Below are 20007 nucleotides of genomic sequence, written 5' to 3'. Positions count from 1 at the left end.
AAAATAATAACGGTTCTATGGCTGTTCCACTTTTTAGGGAAAAAATTGTTTTTATTATTCGGTTAATAACTATGGACTCAAAGAAAAATAAATTTAGAGGTTGAAGATTAAAGTCAGTATCGCATTTTCTTATTTTTTCTGCCATTTTTACTCCAACACTGCTAAAGTAACGATTAAAACTATTCACCACTTCTTTCTTTTTAGTTATTAATTTTATATTAGTTTCTACAGTGCGACAAATTTAAACGTTCCGCGTGTAACATTTCAATAAAAATTAAAGTGACGGCAACCATGTCTGATCTATTGTCGCACTTTACTTATAGTCAGTCAGCTTTGCATAACTTAGACGGGTATGGTGGCATTGGAGGCAGTTAGTTAGCGGCAAAACACGCTCGGGAGCGGATCGGTATGCGGGGATATGATTGGCGAGAGAGAGAAATACGATTCCGCGTGATCTTTTCAGTTTTTCCTAACTAGTTTGTCTTATTTTTTTTTGGTTAATAGTTTAGTTGTTTCTACTTAAATGGTAGAGAAATTGTGACTTAATTAATTTTAGAGGTTCGTATTATATTTTCGTCATCAGTTAATAAAGGTCTAGTTTAGCAACTTAAATTAAGGGGCAAGGCTTAAAATTTGTGTAGTTCCAATTTAACCTAAACCAACTTTAAAAGCATCGGAAAATGATTTTTTTTGAAAATTTATATTATTGTAAAAAATTTACTTATTATCATAAAATTACAGTATAGGAACGTTTTCTCACTCTTAGTGACGAAACTCGTTGCCGCCCGTTTTCCCAAATGACCAACTATTTTTCCAACCAAATAATTTTCTACAACAATGGTTTTATCGAAAATCATTTTCTTGAATACTTTTTTTACCGAATGGTATTTTTCTCGAGTACTAATATTTAATTCAGTAATAAAAATTCATTCGCGGCTTAGTTAGGTAGGATTGGGTTGGGTTATTCAGTACTTCCATCCAAAGATGTTAGTTCTAAAGAAAAACGCTTATTTCTAGTTGTCCCCCGAGTAAACTAAAAGTTCGAGTGCCATTCTTTTGGGAAAGATGTTCCTTAAGGAAAAATTCTGTCTGGGATAATAATGATTAACAACGCATGGTACAAAAATTAACGTCCCTCCAATAGATGCAGAAGTGAAATATAGCGGGTTAAGGACAGAAATCAAACCTCAAGATTTGAAATTAGCCGACGTTTCGACGTTTATTTACGTACCAATTGTATCTTTTTCAGCCTTGAAAAAGACGTAAAAACGTTAATTTTTGTACCATGCGTTGTTAATCATTGTTAAGGAACATCTTTTTCAATCATCAACAACGTCTTTTTCAAGGCTGAAAAAGATACAATTGGTACGTAAATAAACGTCGAAACGTCGGCTAATTTCAAATCTTGAGATTTGATTTCTGTCCTTAACCCGCTATACTTCACTTCTAAAAAATGATTAACAACAAAAATGTTGTTCGTAAATATTGTAGTTCAGAAATCATCGAAACTGGACACTATTTAGATTTTTAATAGATATTTAATTCTAGATACGATTAACATGTATAAAGGTCAAAAATATTTTTTTTTTATTGTTCACGATGAAACTACACACATTTTACATCTTTGCCCATGCTTTTAGATACGATTATCACATAAATTGCTTAACTCAACCTTTACCTAATATAATAAGCATAATTAGAAATAAAATTACAAAAGTGAAAACTTTTTAGATGCTTCTGGTATACATATAACTTTAGACAGTAATATTATTGCACCAGTATAATTTTTTTACTGTTATAGGTTTTTTTACTTAATATTACTTTTTTCAATTAATTATAGTGGTGTTTGAACGCATAGCTTGTAAAGGCAATTGTAGCAACACAAAAAATTTTCAGTTTATAATATTTGCATTAGTTAGATATACAATACAGTATATTAAATAATGGTAAATTATTAAATTAGAAATTTTTCGTAAAAATCAAGCCTCTGTAGACGAATCATTACTTTGATAATTTTTTTAAATCAACATTATCCTCCAGTACTCCTTAAATTATTAAACGGTATTTTAAAAGCGAGCTATACAGGTTGGGGAATTAAAGATTACTTATTCGATTTTTGCTACTAAAACTCATGTCATTTATCCGGATATTCGAGAAATTACTACAGTAGATTTTTAAATTCCAAACATTTCATTTAAGTAAAGTTTTTATGATTTTCACATTAAAAAAACTGTGGAGCTAATCAGCAACCATAGTTTTGGGTGCAGCAAAATTTCCACAAAAACGCTCTTAAAATTAAACTAAAAGTTAAAAAAAATTGTACACACAACAGTGACAAGGCCCTTCTAAATACTCAGAGATTTCTCATAGAGTTTACTCAGTATGCATTAATTAATTAAAAAAATTAAGACATTAGCCAAAATGTTTCACTGACGACTGGATTTCTAAAACGTTAAATATGAAAATAGTTAATTTAACTTTTATGAGGGGTATTTGTAATAGTATCTATATCCTGAAAAATTAATATCCCTAATATGTGTCATTAATCAGCATATTAAAATTGAAATAAATTAGACTTAAACACTTGGACTAGTATAATAATATCCATGAATTTCCTTGTAATAGTTAAATATAGTATAACATTTACTCTTGGACTGTATGTATAGGCATTGTCCAGGTGTACCAGTCATAAAGAAATATCAATATCCTTGAATTTTCTTGCAATAATTAACTACAATTTTACATTTACACTTGGACTATATAGTCATAGTCCAGGTGTGCCAGTAATAAAAAAATACTTACTTCCCTGAATTTCGTTACAATAATGGAATATAATACAACCCTTACTCTTGGACTAGTTGTTTAAATGATTAATAAATTTTACACTATTAAAATTAAAGTTTTATATTGCAATAAATACTGATAAATATTTAAACAAAACCCATTGTAGGCCGGATATTCCCTGGGTATAATTTCATGTTTTCACTGTCCAATATTTAAATATTTATTCAGGCACGTTTATAGACGAGTATGCAATAGTACGAATTTACTTTTTAAAGAAAACGCATTTAGTCCTATCGATTTTTATGTTTTGTGTCACGAAAATTGCTCATATAAAAAATATATAAAAAGGAAATTTAAGAAGTATATAATAATATAAATAGCTTGTACATATACCAAAGGCTTACAATTAAATATCATAGTTCATTATTCAATATTCAAAGAACTTAGATACATTTTAGCTTGTATCCTAAATACATTCTATTAGATGTTTTACCCTTGGGATATTTTAATCTAAGTAACCTTCCAAGGAATTTTATTGAACGATAAGTACATACATTTCCTGTTATTATTTAAATTAAAAATAAATAAAAGATATTGTTTATACTTTAAAATTTAATTTCACAAAGTTACTTACAATCTAATGACACTTGAGTGAGAATGTTTTTTAACCAGACTAGAAAATCTATTTACATTTAAGTAACTCAGGTTTATGTAGTAAAAGATCTAATATTCCTTAATTATTTAGTGCATTATTAAAGCCATTTAAACTATTCTAAACTTAGCTAGCAATAGCAATAGCAAATATCCTGTTAAAAAATTAATTTAGTTTGATATATTTTGGGTATCATTTAGGGCCTACATGTTTATTTAGATTTGGTGAGTTTCTGTTGCTAAAAAAAGGCGTTTAATCGCATATTGCATAAATCCAAAAAATAAAAAACAATATCAATTTTAAAAAGTTAACCATCATTTAGACCTGGTTTCTGAAAGTGATCTAGGTTTACCCCATAATTTTTGAATGGGATGAGTCTTTCTAATAGAAAGAGGTAACTATAATAATTTTGATGTTTTTTAGTAGGAATCTTTCGAGAAATTAAAGGAATTCAAAAAATTAAAGGGTCTTATTGAACATAACCTAAGAAGAATTTAAATACCCTTAGACTAAATCTTTCAATCTATTATTCTTGGGAAATTCACTGAGTGACTATACTAATCTATATCTTACCACAAATTTGTCTAGTCATTGCAATAAAATAAATTAAACTATCGCGTATTTCACGATAGTATTTTTAACCATACAAAATTTCATGACAAAGCTTATTCCTGGGCAATTATAACCTATCAAAGTCTATATTTACTAAATGTAACAGACCTTGAAAAAATTATATTAGATGGTTGTATTTTCTATACAGATTATTTAGATGATAATAACCGTATGTTGTTGTCACGCAATGAGTTTTTCTTATGGCTAAACGATATTACGATGACTTAATTGAAATGACTTAACTGATTGAACCGTAACCTAGAGATTAATTAATTTTGATTTTTTTAAAGTTTTTATTGCAATTAAGTATAAATAATATAGATTTTAAAACAGTACATGTTTATAAAATTATCCTCCCCAAATAAAGGAATTATAACATATAACCTCATCTATGCGATCAATTGTTGGCTATTAATTGGCCATTAAATAGCGTTTACAAGTGATTGTTTACCACCATTATGCCAACAAAATAAATCTTTTGTCAATATTTATCATTCCATGCAAATTATATAAATAAATACATAGATATTTAAATTCACAGGTATAATTCAATAAAGTTATCAAAAGTGCTGTTTTCTTAGGCATGAAATATCTCCCTGTATATTATACATCTAGCGAAAAATTCTCGATAGATATTTATATAGACACCTTCAAATAACCTTCATAAAATTTCTAGTTATTGCACAATAATGTATGAGAACGATTTTAAAGCTTTTTGTATTTGCTATTAAAAAAAATTGTTATGGTTAGAGTAAAGGCCATTAAAACACTATCAAAGATATGATCTATACGAAACCATATTAAAACTGTAAATTCTAAATGACCCCTAGAAGAGAAAAAATTCCTAAATGGCGTCCTTGAACTACATAACAGCTGTGTAAACCATCATTTCTTTTGATCATTCTATTTGACTTTGTTAATTTATAAAATAATACAGGAAATATAAATAGGTGGGTCAATACTTTTATATAATTCCGTACAATGAGCCTGAAATTTGCGTTAAACCCAAAGATTTCCACAAAATAATACATAAGTGTTTTATAATAACCACATAATTTATTGAGCTATTTTTTCAATTAGGCAAATAAACCAATTACGTAAAATGTCTCTTAACACAATATCAATTACTTATAATTTAAATCGATTATTAGTAGATATATAGAATTATACTCGGATCACAGTTTTTAATAGCATTCAATAAAATCGTTATCATTGTCGGTGCTTTTTAAATCTAATTAAGTCAATCAAATATCTTATCAGTTTGCTATAACGATATTCGTAAATATCTTGTTTTCTTATTTTTTCAATAACTGGTATTAAAGCAAATAAAATAAAAAATAGGCATAACTTAAATGGATACTATTCACCATTTACAAAAAAATGATTAAGATGCATATATTGTTAAAAAATATTGTTAAACATTGCTTAAATATTTACAGGGTGCTCAGGATAAAATGATGTAAAGATTCAGGCTATTTGTTGCTCGATTGTATTTGATTTTTAATATTTATTGCTTATAAAGGTTTCACCATAATATAAATATGACAACGTCGGTATATTTGTGTAGAAATGTTGATTTGATGTAACTTGTAATGTCCAGGGGTGTCGTTTTATGTACAAACGAAGTTAAGGTGAGAAAAGAAAGAGTATTTTTCATGGTTTTTTCTATGTTACACATTCTAAATAAAAATTAATTATTTATTTTTGTCAAAATTTGGTGTTTGTTCGGTATTGTAATTACGAAAGTAATTAATCATGTTGTTGACGTTTAATTTTTAAAAGATCATCCTTTATAGTTAGCACTATTAAACTCGGAACTTTCCCATAGTATTAACAATATTAAAGAGCTTCATTTTGTTTTTTCTTAAATCCTGGTCACACATATTAAAACATTTAAAAAAAATTATTACAAATTTTTTAAAGAAGCATACTTTACAAACATTATTCACTATTAAAAAAAAAGCAAATTGGAAGGGGTAGTTTGTCCCCATGACCACCTAGATCGCCCGATCTAACTGTATTGGACTATAACTTATGGAGAAAATTAAAAGACGTTGTATACAAAAAAGTTTGTTTTTTGTAACTTGCCATTTTAAAAAGTGTTTAGAAAAATTTTTTTAGAGGAGTCTGCGTTCAAATTTTCAAACCTCTAACTTTAATGGTTTTAGAGATATGACGGTTTTGTGACTAAGAATTTAATTTTTCTTAAATATTTTTTTTTCAACTTCCAAGGCTGATTTCTCTATTTTAATTTTTTTTTGGAAAAAATGCTAAAAGAAGTATCTAATTATATTTGTAGAAGAGTTTGTGTTCCAATTTTCAAATTTCTAACCTCAATGGTATTAAAGATATGAGCGTCTTGTGCCTAAATATTTTAATTTTGTAAATTAATTTGGTTATCAACTTCCAAGACTGGTTTCTCCATTTTAAAAAATATTTCGAAGAAATGCCAAAATTAGTCTCTAATAATTTTTTAGAAGAATCTGTGTTTCAATTTCTAAACCTCTAACTGTACTAGTTTTATAGATATGACACTGTTGTGACTAAAAACTTAATTTTTTTTTTAATATTTTTTTTATCAACATCCAAGGCTGATTTTGACATTTAAAACAATGTTTGGTAAAAACACTAAATTAGGTATCTAATAATTTTTTTGAAGAATCTATGTTTTAATTTTCAAATATCTAACTTTACTAGTTTTAGAGATATAAGCGTTTTGTGACTTTTAATTTAATTTTTTTTTAATAATTTTTTTATCAACTTCCAAGGATAATTTCTCTATTTTAATTTTTTTTTTCGAAAAAATGCTGACATAGTATCTAATAATTTGCTTAGAAGAGTCTGTATTTTAATATTCAAACCTCTAACTTCACTGGTTTTAGAAATATGAGCATTTAACGTCTAAAAATTAAAAAAAAATTAAATAATTTTTTTAGCAAGTTCCAAGACTCTCTGGTTTCTCCATTTTATTTACTTTCTAAATATTTTGTTACTTTTATGTAATTTGAACGTAAGCGGGTGGAACATAAGCTACCTAAAAATAACTTAATTTTAGCATACGATATCTAGAAAAGTAATATTTTAATCCATAAAGACACAACACCACATTTCTATTTTACTAGGTAAGAACTTTTGTTGTAATGAATACATTCCTACTATCTATAATAAAAATTTATGAAGTCTTTTTAACAGATTTGATAAGAAAGTTACAAATAATTTCCCGGTTAACTCTACTCTGGCTTTTCGAACAATTTATCCAGTTGTGCATACTGCAAACGCTAAATAGGCATAACCTAAATGGACACGATTCACCAGTTACAATAAATAAACTATTTTTAACTCTAAATTTATTAAGAAAAACTCAATAACTGACCATTTTTTGTTATATGTGGTATACAACTAAACGAATTTAATAAAAACATTTTAAAATTAATATCTCTTCTGCTGCACATTTTTAAACTAAATCGAGCCTTCTTCCGGGTAACCCGATCTCACTATAAAATCTTTAGAAAATCTGTTTAACATTTATTAGAGATTTTGCAGCCGATCTGGTTTTATTAAGTAATTTATAATAGACGGTTAAGTAGGATCTATTCATGAAGAAAACGATTCAGTGAGTTTTAATAAACAAGTTAATTTTCCGGCTTATTGAGATCCTTAGAATACCTCTTTATCGTAAAACAATATAATGTTAATTACATGTTAAAAGAAGACTTCACTTATACAGAACAACTAGTGCCTGAAACTAGATCTTTACCTACGCTGTCTTAGATAGTACTACTATTAATTTGAAATTTCTTTTCTAGATTTCGTTGAAGAAATATTGTGCAAGCAAGAAACCAAAAAGACTGATCTCCGTCTTCTATCTGCCAAAGAGACGAATAAATCGAAAAAATAAAAACGTATAAGGAGCACCTAAACACGACGTCCAAGACAAAATACCTGCATGCTATAAAAACTTTAACACTGTGTTCCTGCGGGTTTTAGTCGTTCTCAGAACTCGTAAATCTTCAGACAGACCCCGAAGTGAAATTATACACGGCGAAAGAAAAAACAAACAGATTTATCGGCTGAAAAAATACCTCATTTAAAAATACGTGAGCTTAAAATATTCGGTGAGATTTCAGTGGAAGACAACCTAAAAGTCAGTGGGGTTTAAGTCATTTTGCGAACGCCGATAGATTTTCGGTGACTATAGAATAAAAAAGGAAACATGGATTTTACAAAGGAAAATGTCAATCCGAACCCAAGGGACAAGTCCACCCCTTTTGGAATATTATTTTTTACGTAAGTATTTTATTTGTTATTTTTAAGTAAATTTTGTGTTGACATGTTTTGACACTAAGAATTTGAAAACAATCAGTCAGCTTAACGCTAGCAAAATCAACTACTGAAAGCTGAATAAATTTAAATCAACATTTAAAAGAGTTTATTCAATCTGATCATAGAACGAGTTTTTCGTTTAATGAAAACCGCATGCGTATCTCATATACAGGTCTGACAAACTCAGGTCTTGTGTGCAACAGAAAAATCATGGGCAAGGTCTTAAATTAAAGAGAGAACGATAATGTTGGAATGTCTTAAATGGAATTTAAGTAACAACTAATTATTTTTACATTGTTCTCACTTGTTCTAAGCCTTTTAACTTTTAAGCTACAGGCTGTTAAAATCTTAACAAAAAAAATCGTTTCTTCATCATAACTTTATTAATTTCTTAAATATGTTTACAAAATTTAGCATATACCCTCAACAAGTATCAACAGCCATGTAGGAGATTTTTTTAAAGTTTAACCAGTGGCGTCCGTACAGGAACGAAGAACGACTAAATACTAAAAAAAAAATTAATTACTCCACTGCTTTGCCGTAAAATAAAAACTATTTTTATAGTCTGCATTAATTTTAGGGCAAAATTGATTTCTTCATTTTTTTCGTCCGACATGCGATTATTATGGAAAAAAATAAAAACATCTGTATCTTCATACTGATCGTCCATGAATTCTGGATCTCTGAGAGAGATTTATACCAATTTGAGGGTCAAAAGTGCCTTTCTTGATATTCTACCGCCTTTCACCTTTCAGTAACATTCTGGATCTTCTGGAAAAGTAATTTCTTGGACGTGACTAGAACAATTACAGACAAGAGACATCATTTCATAGCGATCGTCTATGAATTCTGGATCTCTGAGTGACATTTATACTGATTTGGGGGTCAAAAGGGCCTTTTTTCACTTTCTACCGCATCTCACCTTTCAATAACATTCTGGATCTTCTGGAAAAGTTATTTTTTGGACGCGACTAAACTAATTACAGATGGAAGGCATCATTTCATAGCGATCATCTATGAATTCTGGATCTCTGAGTGAGATTTATACCAATTTCAGGGTCAAAAGTGCCTTTCTTGACTTTCTACCGCATCTCACCTTTCAGTAACATTCTGGATCTTCTGGAAAAGTTATTTTTTGGACGTGACTAGAACAATTACAGACAAGGGACATCATTTCAAGGCGATCGTCTATGAATTCTGGATCTCTGAGTAACATTTATACCGATTTGGGGGTCAAAAGTACCTTTTTTAACTTTCTACCGCATCTCACCTTTCAATAACATTATGGATCTTCTGGAAAAGTTATTTTTTGGACGCGACTAGACTAATCACAGACGGGAGATATCATTTCATAGCGATGATCTATGAATGCTGGATCTCTGAGTGACATTTATACCGATTTGGGGGTCAAAAGTGCCTTTCTTGACTTTCTACCGCATCTCACCTTTCAGTAACATTCTGGATCTTCTGGAAAAGTTATTTTTTGAATATGGCTAGACTAATTACAGACAAGAGACATCATTTCATAGCGATCGTCTATGAATTCTGAATCTCTGAGTGACATTTATACCAATTTGAGGGTCAAAAGTGCCTTTCTTGATATTCTACCGCATCTCACCTTTTAATAACATTATGGATCTTCTGGAAAAGTTATTTTTTGGACGCGTCTAGACTAATTATAAACGGGAGACATCATTTCATAGCGATGATCTATAAATTCTGGATCTCTGAGTGAGATTTATACCAATTTGAGGGTCAAAAGTGCCTTTCTTGATATTCTACCGCATTTCACCTTTCAGTAACATTCTGGATCTTCTGGAAAAGTAATTTCTTGGACGTGACTAGAACAATTACAGACAAGAGACATCATTTCATAGCGATCGTCTATGAATTCTGGATCTCTGAGTGACATTTATACTGATTTGGGGGTCAAAAGGGCCTTTTTTCACTTTCTACCGCATCTCACCTTTCAGTAACATTCTGGATCTTCTGGAAAAGTTATTTTTTGGACGCGACTAGACTAATTCCAGACGGGAGACATCATTTCATAGCGATCATCTATGAATTCTAAATCTCTGAGTGAGATTTATACCAATTTGAGGGTCAAAAGTGCCTTTCTTGATATTCTACCGCATCTCACCTTTCAGTAACATTCTGGATCTTCTGGAAAAGTAATTTCTTGGACGTGACTAGAACAATTACAGACAAGAGACATCATTTCATAGCGATCGTCTATGAATTCTGGATCTCTGAGTGACATTTATACCAATTTGAGGGTCAAAAGTGCCTTTTGCATCTCACCTTTCAATAACATTCTGGATCTTCTGGAAAAGTTATTTTTTGGACGCGACTAGACTAATTACAGACAGGAGACATCATTTTATAGCGATCGTCTATGAATTCTGGATCTCTGAGGGACATTTATACTGATTTGGGGGTCAAAAGTACCTTTTTGGATTTTTTACCGCTCACCTTTCAAGAACGGTGAGAACTTTCGACCCTCTGTAGCTTAAAAGTTAAAAAGTTTAGAACATAGATTTATTTGAACCTTTCTTCATAAAGCTACCTTAAAAGATTAATACCCTTAAGGATCAGCATCTTATTCTGTGACACCCTGTATACCGGACTGGCTACCTTAGGGCTTGCGTACAACGGAAAAATCATAGGTAAAGCCTTAAGTTAAAGAGAGAACGAAAATGTTTAATTAGTTCCTTAATTCTTCATGGTCTTTGAATAGTGGCTTTTAAGTATCAACTGAGTCTCCTTCGGTTTATTGTTTGTCTCATTGTCTTCATATTTGATATTCACGGTAAACAATTATTTTCCAATGGAAGTGAATTTTTCATACAAAGAAAACCGGCTTTGTCTCTTATATACTGGTCTGGCGAACTCCGATCTTGCGTGCAACAGATTATGATTTTTCTGTTAAAATTATGATACAAAGCCTTGAGTTGAAGAGAGAACGACAATGGTTAATCGTGAAGAAACAAATATTTTTGCCAAGTGAATGGTTCCATTTGATTATTTAAGTAGCAACTGAATCGCTATTGTTTGTCACATTATCCTCATATTCTTATTGTGCTTAATTCTTGTACATTTCTAGCGAATAAACGTTCAAAATAATTTGATCAGTTGGCCCTTAATGACACAAAAAATCAATCATTTCCTCCACAATTACAATACCATTTAATTAATTTATATTTAGGTAACAGGTGTTCGATGTTAATATTTCCTATTTAACGTCAATAAGCGAAATCTAAGCGTTCGTTAAGAATTAACGCCGCACGCAACTTAGAAGTCCAATTTGCGCCAATCATTTCCATACAGATCGGACTCTGGTTGAGATATTGTTTATCACACGCAAGGCCCGAATTAGCCCGACCGATATATTTTTTTAAATTTGAAAATGGCCTGTTTAAAATTACTTATTCGTTTAAACTACTAATTGCGTATTATATACTAGGAAGTATAAAAAATTGCTATCACTCATAAACTTATGGAGACAATAGATTTGTTGCTTATTATTGAAATAAAATGCGATGCAATTTAATATCTAAATAGTTTTTCATTTAAGAATTAAATTACATGATTAAAAATTTGGCTGCTGATTGGCGACTAATAATGTTTACATATCCCATTTATTTTTAGACAGTATTTGCCTAAAAGAATCCAGATGTCTTTCATTATCTTCCACTAAACGTACCTTTTTCCTAATCTCTTTTTATAACGCACGTACCCTTATTAATGCCCCCCATAAAATAAAACCGAAACGATCCGGAACGGTTAAAGAAAGTACCGTTTGCGTTTTGTGTCTGCTCTATTAAAATTCCAAAAATAAACCACCCTGTGTGCATGGCTTTTATTATTTCAAAGTAGGAAGTCGGAAAGATAGATTTCGAGAGCGGACTGTATGATGGTCTGTTCGTCCGTCCTAAGAATATCTTTAATTTATGAGGAGATTAAGCTTTAAAGAAGCAGTAATAATACGAATTTAGTAGTTTAAAATAATATATTTAAAAATAGTGATGAAAAAAACCTGGGCTAGCCTGTAAAACGCCAATATGTACTTTATATTTATTTAGTTTATATTAATTATATTTATTTAATTTTTTTTAGTACAAACTTTTGTAATGTGCTGGTTTTATTCACCGATGTCGTTGGGTAAATAAACTTTTCCCACATTTAGTTCTGAAATAGTCTCTGGAAAAACCAACATAAATAAGAACACACCTAAATGCAAAATCTTCACTGGAATACATCGTTGACTTGGATTAAATAAATATCAACGCTATGGCCTTCATACTCCCCAGATCTCAATCCAATCGATAATCTACAAAGTATTCTTTGAACCTTAAAAAGAATTGTGTTTATGTAACAGGAGCAATGGGAGAAATCCCTAAAAAGGAGCTCCTGGACCTTTTTCTATAAATTCAAAGAGAGACCTTCAAACGGGCAGACTTTTAAACCATGATATAAAAAGTAGAGGTAAAAGTTGAATTTGTCATTTAAATATTCCTATCTCATTTTGAAAATTAGACGAAGTTGGGAATAACGTGATATTTTTCTGGTATAATTAGACCAATTATGCCCAAAAAACACTATTTCCAAACGATTCAGATGCTATTAATAAAATGAAACTATGATATAGAAAATAGGGAAAAAGTTGAATTCTCATTTATTTATCCCGATCCTCATTTATACAGAGTGTTCCTTAAAGACGTGTTAATATTTAAAGGTGTGATTCCTGGACTCATTTTAAGAAAAAAGTTCGTATAAACGTATGTCCTAAACGTCTTTACTTTTGAGATACAGGGTGTTAAAGTTTAAAAAAAAATCAGTTTTTTAATAATAACTTAAACAATATTGTAGATATTCTTATAAAATTTGATATATTTATTCCATGCATCAAGACGCATTTTTTGATGCGCAAAAAGAAATATTTTCTCTGCCAGTGGCGTCCCTACAGGTCTTCTATCGAATATTTTTAGTGAAAAAAAATACTACGTCACTGCTTTTTCTTTAAATAAAAATTATTTTAAAAATCCTCAATCTCCTGATCTCTTGGATTTTTTTTGTCCGACGCATGGTTTTCGCTTAAAAAAAAATAAATACAATTTTACGTCGTGCCCTTTTCTCTTATTTCCCATCATATAGTTGACTATACTTGCCGAAGTAAGTTCTGCATTAGGTTACTTACCCTTCTGGAGTGTTCGTAATATACCGGTCCGGCAAACTCAGACTTTGGGTGAGAAAGGGATGAAATAAAGAGTAGCCCTGATAAGTAATCAAAAACCAGTTAATGGCTGGCAAAGGAAATCAAGCACAAAGAAATTGTTCAATTATATTCAATTATGCTTGAAAGATCTTTCATTAAACACCCCTAGAGAAATCTAGAGGAGCCATTATAGGTCACTGTATATAGACTGCATTTTATTACGGCTGCTCCAATTAGCAAACCAACATTATCAGATGTCCAATGCTATTTAATTTAATACATTTTTAGAGTGAATATATTTATCATTTCAACGAGTTAATATATTATGTTATCCTATCGGGGTATCGAAAATTAATTATTATTTCAAGAGCCACTTTGGTGTCCTTCTTACCCTTCCTAGAACGCATTATCTAAAAAACGATCACTCGTCACCCATATATTTTAGAAAGGAAACTTATGGGACACATGTCGGCATTAGACAATATTTTTTCAGTCCAGTTGAAAAAAGTATCGATTACCTAAAGACAGATCCTTTAAGGGTAAGATTTCTCTTTAAATTTATTTTGACAGGCGATGAAACTTTTATAGAAATTATGGTTTACAGAAAAATAAACGAGTGATAATAAGTGCATAACGAGTGTATTACGTGTTTAGTTTTTTCAACTTTTTTGTGCTTCCTGGTGTATAATACTCTGTGAGTCGTTTAAACGTATAAGTAAATTTAAAAAGCCCCGGCCATTTTTTAAATGAAAAAAAATATACCGGTGTGGCTAATTCAGGCCTTGCGTGCGGCGTTAATTATTATTTATTAAGAAAAATATTAATTAATTATTTTTTGGTTTTGAGTAGTCGTGTAATTAAGTGCAATCAAGTTAAATCAATTTTAATATTTTTTAGCTACTACTATGGAATATGGAAAAAAAGGGCGAAAAAATAATTAGATATTAAAATTATTATATAGTCATCAATTGTTCATGGAAGACTCATAATTATCTATTATTCTCTCAAGGTGATTTCTTTTCTTTAAACAATATAGCAATACAGCATATTCCTCCTAGACCGTTGTGAATTTATTTTAAAATTCGAATCTTTTTACACCTTAAAAGCGGTTTAACATCTATTATTTCAAAAGCCTAAAAGGCACAAAGAGGTCATTTAAGTCCGACATCAACATCACATACGTCAATATTTAGACTTGCTGAAGAGGTTTTCAATAAATTTTCAGTGAGTGTTTTTGTAAGCCAACCCTAGGAAAACACACACACATTTAGTTATGGCACTCGTAAATCAGCCTTTAAAGAACTTTTTTACGTGGATCAGTTGGTTTATGTTAAATTTTCGAGTGCTAGTGTGTTTATGTTCCATCAAAGATTATAATAATTAAATATATTTTATCAGATAGGGTTTACAGTTTTCCAAATACAATTAAAAGGAGATTTAATGTATAAAGAAGTATGTAGTGCTTTTAAGCCCTGTCTAACCTATGGTTAGTGTTGGTGAAGTGAACTTTTGCACTTATTGTTACATCACCATTCACATTCATTTTTATGTTATATTCCCTGGATCTTATGGAAATTATGTACAGAATAATCAAATGCAATAAAACGTCCATGTACCAAAATGCAAACGTATATTCTGGATCTTTTGGAAACCGTAATTTTTTACATATTTTACGGAAGTATTATTCATCTTGAAATGAAGACATTCATTATTATTATGCTATTAAATTATAAATTCACAACTATTCGGAGAGTTTTCTAAGCTCTAAGACCTTTATTTGAATTTTACATCCATATTCCTGATTTTATCATTTTAAATAGAAATGGGCAATAAATCATTACGTACAAGCAGAGGTACTGCCTCTAAAGAAATAAAACTATTTTAGTACCAACGGAGCCAATTTAACTGCCAATTCTATAACATCATAATTCATCTTTAGGTTTAACATACGGCTAATGTCAATGACTTGACGGAAATTGGCACTGTCACATAAAACATGTGTTTAAGTGCTGCTAGAAAGGGTATCCCATTTCCTAGTAGAATTGTTTTGTGTAAAAACAGAATGCCATTTCACGCTTTAAATTAGGGTAACTTATCTTAAGTTTGTCTGTGGACAAGTAATTCAAGTTTACCCGAAATATTCCTAAGCAACACATTGTATTATTATCGTTAAATATATATTTATTCAACGATTTTTTAGTAGATTTTTGGTATATTTATCAAGCGTATATGGTCAAGATATTAAACTGTAGAATAGTATATCATATACGATTCTTTTTACAAAAGGGAGAAATCTACGGTATTTAAAAAAAATGACACCTCAAATATTGGATGAAATTCCTTTGAAAAATCACCGTTTTTCGTCCATAATGTCCAATCTAATAGCATAGTTTTGTATTAAATATTTATTAATACACTTATATGTAATTATATCAAATTTAAATAAACAAACTGTGTTATAAGATTAGATATTGACGAAACTAGCTGCTATTCATGCGCATTATTTTGGAAAACAATGATTTTTTGCAAACAATTTTTTTACTGGTAAGTTGTGTGGGGTGGGTGGGGGGCTAAGGGTAGTTTAATGGAAAACGGTTTTTTTGCAGAAAATGATTGCCTGAGAGAAAAATGCTTTTTAAGAAAATGATAGGTGATAGAAAAATCTATAGTTTTTATATCTAAAGTTTTCTGACATAACCTCAAGGTTTTTTAGTAAAACGTCAAAGAACCTTTGTTGAAAACAAGGTATCAAGAAAATTAAGTTTTTTTAAGTGAAATAATTAATTTTTGAGAAAAAAACAGTTTTTTTTCTTATAGACAACTTTTCATTGACGTTTAACTTATTAGGAAATAATAATTGTATATTATTAACTTCTAATAAACCGTCTTGTTAAATGTGAATAAAACATAATAATCAGTTCCTTAACTTATATCAGATATCTCTAGTGGAAGTTCATCCAAAAATATACATCTGGTGTAAACCAAATACAACACAAATCTTGTGTTGCGCGAGTTACCTCATACCAAGACTTATCATTGTCTGCAATGACCAGGTAATATTTAACGACAGCAACTTCCATGCAAAGCATACAGATAACTCATTTAAATAAACAGTCATGAAATACGTTTAAATAATCGTAATTACGCAGGTGATTCCATCGTTTATTTAATTGAGGCTTTACTTGTTATTTTTGGTTTATTATAGCGAGATCCAAGGCCAGATATGCCGTATGGAAATTTTTGTGTAAATATAAAGCGTAATTGAAAAACTAAGGAGTCCTATTTCAAATGTAACTAACCCTAGTGGTAGTATAATAAAGAAGAGTCTACCGGCGTTTTTTGTGTGTGGGTGTACATTATAAAGTCGTATCAACGTATTTTCGATTCGTGTTGTGCAGCAAAACCTGATCCCTAATCCCTATTTTATAATAGCTATTGTATCGATAATGCCTGGTTGATTTTAATGCCGTTCTAAATTATCATCGGCCGTTCCTTTATTTTTTCTACCCACGCGCTAAAAAGACTTTAACATGGTATTAATACGTCTTTATTGTTTTAATTTGCGATACATATTTTTTATTTGAATTATTAATTAAATAGCTGAAGATTAAGTAGTATTTTACATTGTCAAGTTTCTTTCATTGCCCAATATCGACAATTTTGCTTATACATTGAATAATAAAAAACATCATAATTGTATTAGAAAAATGATGCGTTTATAAATGTAAATATTGCATTTGGGATGAATAAACTGAACGATTTCTAGTTAGGTGAGTATTTTGTAGTCACATTACAAAAAATTTGAATTTCGTTAATTGTAAAAACCGCAAATTTGCAACTAAAGTACTTAATTAATAAATTGCTTATTAGATCTAATCACTTATCGGGAACTACAACTACAAATGAAAAACATAATGAAATATTTTGCTGGTTTTACTTATAGTTCCTCGGAAATGCGCTTTTACCATACGATACGGTAGTAATTAGATGCCATATTTTCATATATTATAAAAAAGAAATATGAAAACACAATAAATAAATGATTAATAATTTTTACAGAACCCTAACTAGTAATTTAATTTTTTTGCATTGGAAATACGTTTACTTTTTTATTGTAAAATCTTTAAATTTGCCAATAGAGTGCTTAATAAAATTGATTAAATTTCACACTTAAAAAGGTGACAATAATGCCCATTTGCGCTAGTTTAAAAAAGATATGGAAAATTTTGTTCTCAATTCCTTAGAAGAAATAAAAAATAACGTTAACTGCTTGAAAGTTTAATAAAACATACAGTTTTCGTAAGATTTTGGTTCAAAAGAAATGACCATCAAATTCACTTATATTATGCATAAAATTAAAAGAAATAATTGAATTTTAAGGGTTTGAGGTAGTACCCAGTGGAATTGCAGGAAAATTCCAATCAAAAAAGCCATTTTCAACTGCCTGAGAGAAATAAAACAATTTCCGTTGAAAACAAACTTTTCTCTAGAACAACTCAATTTTGTCAAAAACTGCTAAAGCTAAATTGCATTTTATTAAGGAAATTGTTCTATACGTTATAAATTATTCGGCTCTAAGCCCAAGTCGCTCCCAAAGTGACTTTCCTCTATTAGAATTCAATTTTCTCTAAAATAACTGGAAGCAGAAACGCTGGAATTTTGTCTGGACCCACTAAAGCTCGCTTTTAATTCTATATCAGTAAATGCTAAAATATCAATAGGGTCTAAATATACATTCATTTTATTAATATTCCTATGAGGATGAATATGAAAATCCATATACTAGGCTTTGTGAGTTGAATAAACATGCTTTTGAATTAATTATTATGTTGAAAGCTTAGATTTAGTTTCCAAAAATCCAATTTAAATCCACCTCATTACCAAACCGTTTACATCTCTGACCCCAGTATCTAAATTTACTTTTCATATTGTGGCAATTTTTACCGTGCCTAACACTCGATGCACACTTACGACTACTAGAAACATTTATTTACACCGTATTTATTTATGTGTGATTTGAATCTCGCGCCAATATTCCGAAGCGAACTTCGACTAAACTGTCAATTGGCCTCCTAGCGGCCATTTTTAACCATTGATCTTAAACTTTATATACAGTGTGATTTTTTAATGCTGATTTCTAGGGGAGATAAACTATTAAGTTTCCTTTACAAGTGCTTATTGGCCACACCCACATACATTTGTAAAGTAAGTGATCAAATAGGTAGCGGAATAAAGAACCGTTATATCTTTGACAGTAAATTAATTATTTACCAGGAGAGATTGTTTACATGCTCATAGTTACTACATTAAGGTTTTTTTAATAATATTTTACAGGTATACTTTTGGCATGTTTAAAAAGGGCTACTCCAAAACCTTACAAGTAGACGACCTCTATAATCCAATCAAGAGCGACAGGAGTATGCTTTTAGGAGACCGTTTGGAAAGGTAAGAAATAATTTAAATTTGTATATGATTAATAACAATATCAAGTAACTAATAGTAACAATTAATTTATTCTTGTAGATAATCTAAATTTTTTGGCAAATTTTGCATTTTTTTCATCACTATCATCAGTTTCTTATCGCGAAATTTAGACTGATTCTAGCAAATAAATTAAGCAGTTATCGCAAACTCTATAGTATGCAAAATAAATAGGCACATATGGTTTTATTTAAATTACATCCAGCCATTAGATAAATGACTGTTATCGCGTTTTAGGTTCTCGGAAATTCTTCATAGATAAATTGAGTTGGTGGTGGATTTTTTTTCTAAATAGATATTAAGCGAAATAACCAATTAAGTGTCAATTATGGCCAACTAATTAGAAATATACAAATGAATAAATAATGCAAAAACAATAAAATACAAGAAAATAAACAACAAAGAACAATAAAATTTTCAATACATAGCTATACGAACAGTCCATTCTAATTGTAACAATTTAAATTGAAAAAAAATATATAGAGATTTATAATGAACAAAAAAAAAATTAATGAATATTTTAAATGCCTGAAATAAAGTTAAAATTTAATTAAAATTCATGTGGTAATAAAATGATCATTGACTAATATCAGATTATTTTTTATTTAATTATAACCTTTTGCAAGCATTTTTTAGATATTTGGAATAATTTTTATGTGTATTTTTTACGTTTTTTCTCATTAATGAAAGCGAATCTCTATAGCAATAGTACACAATATTTAAGTTTAAATAGAATACTCATATAAAGTCTCTTATAAATTTTTTCACAAAGAATTGAATGGCTTGACTAGTTTTAAACTGAAAAAATTCTTTTTACATTTATTTTGGATATTTCGAGGTTATGTTAAAAGCGACTTATAAAAATTATATATATTCTAAGATTCACAATATAGTATCCACAAAATACTTCAACAAAATAATCTTAATCTTAATAATATTC

At 29.6% G+C, this 20007-nt stretch overlaps 1 protein-coding gene across 8 annotated transcripts in view; it reads left to right on the top strand.

The window, feature by feature from the left end:
- LOC126745451 (ATP-binding cassette sub-family C member 4-like) overlaps nucleotides 1-20007 on the top strand; it is a 40203-nt gene that overhangs the window by 6554 nt on the left and 13642 nt on the right. For 7 of the 8 annotated variants that reach the window (XM_050453300.1, XM_050453305.1, XM_050453303.1 and 4 more), the window contains 2 exons: nucleotides 7855-8335; nucleotides 18921-19031. In XM_050453300.1, the coding sequence (XP_050309257.1) occupies nucleotides 8262-8335; nucleotides 18921-19031 (185 nt within the window). In that variant the 5' untranslated portion in view covers nucleotides 7855-8261. Of the gene's footprint in view, nucleotides 1-364; nucleotides 559-7854; nucleotides 8336-18920; nucleotides 19032-20007 lie in introns of those variants that run through there. The other variant, XM_050453299.1, reaches the window with a different exon arrangement.

Source organism: Anthonomus grandis, chromosome 16 (genome assembly GCF_022605725.1).
Source record: "Anthonomus grandis grandis chromosome 16, icAntGran1.3, whole genome shotgun sequence".
Classification (NCBI taxonomy): domain Eukaryota; kingdom Metazoa; phylum Arthropoda; class Insecta; order Coleoptera; family Curculionidae; genus Anthonomus; species Anthonomus grandis.
This window is presented reverse-complemented; position numbering and strand designations above follow the sequence as displayed.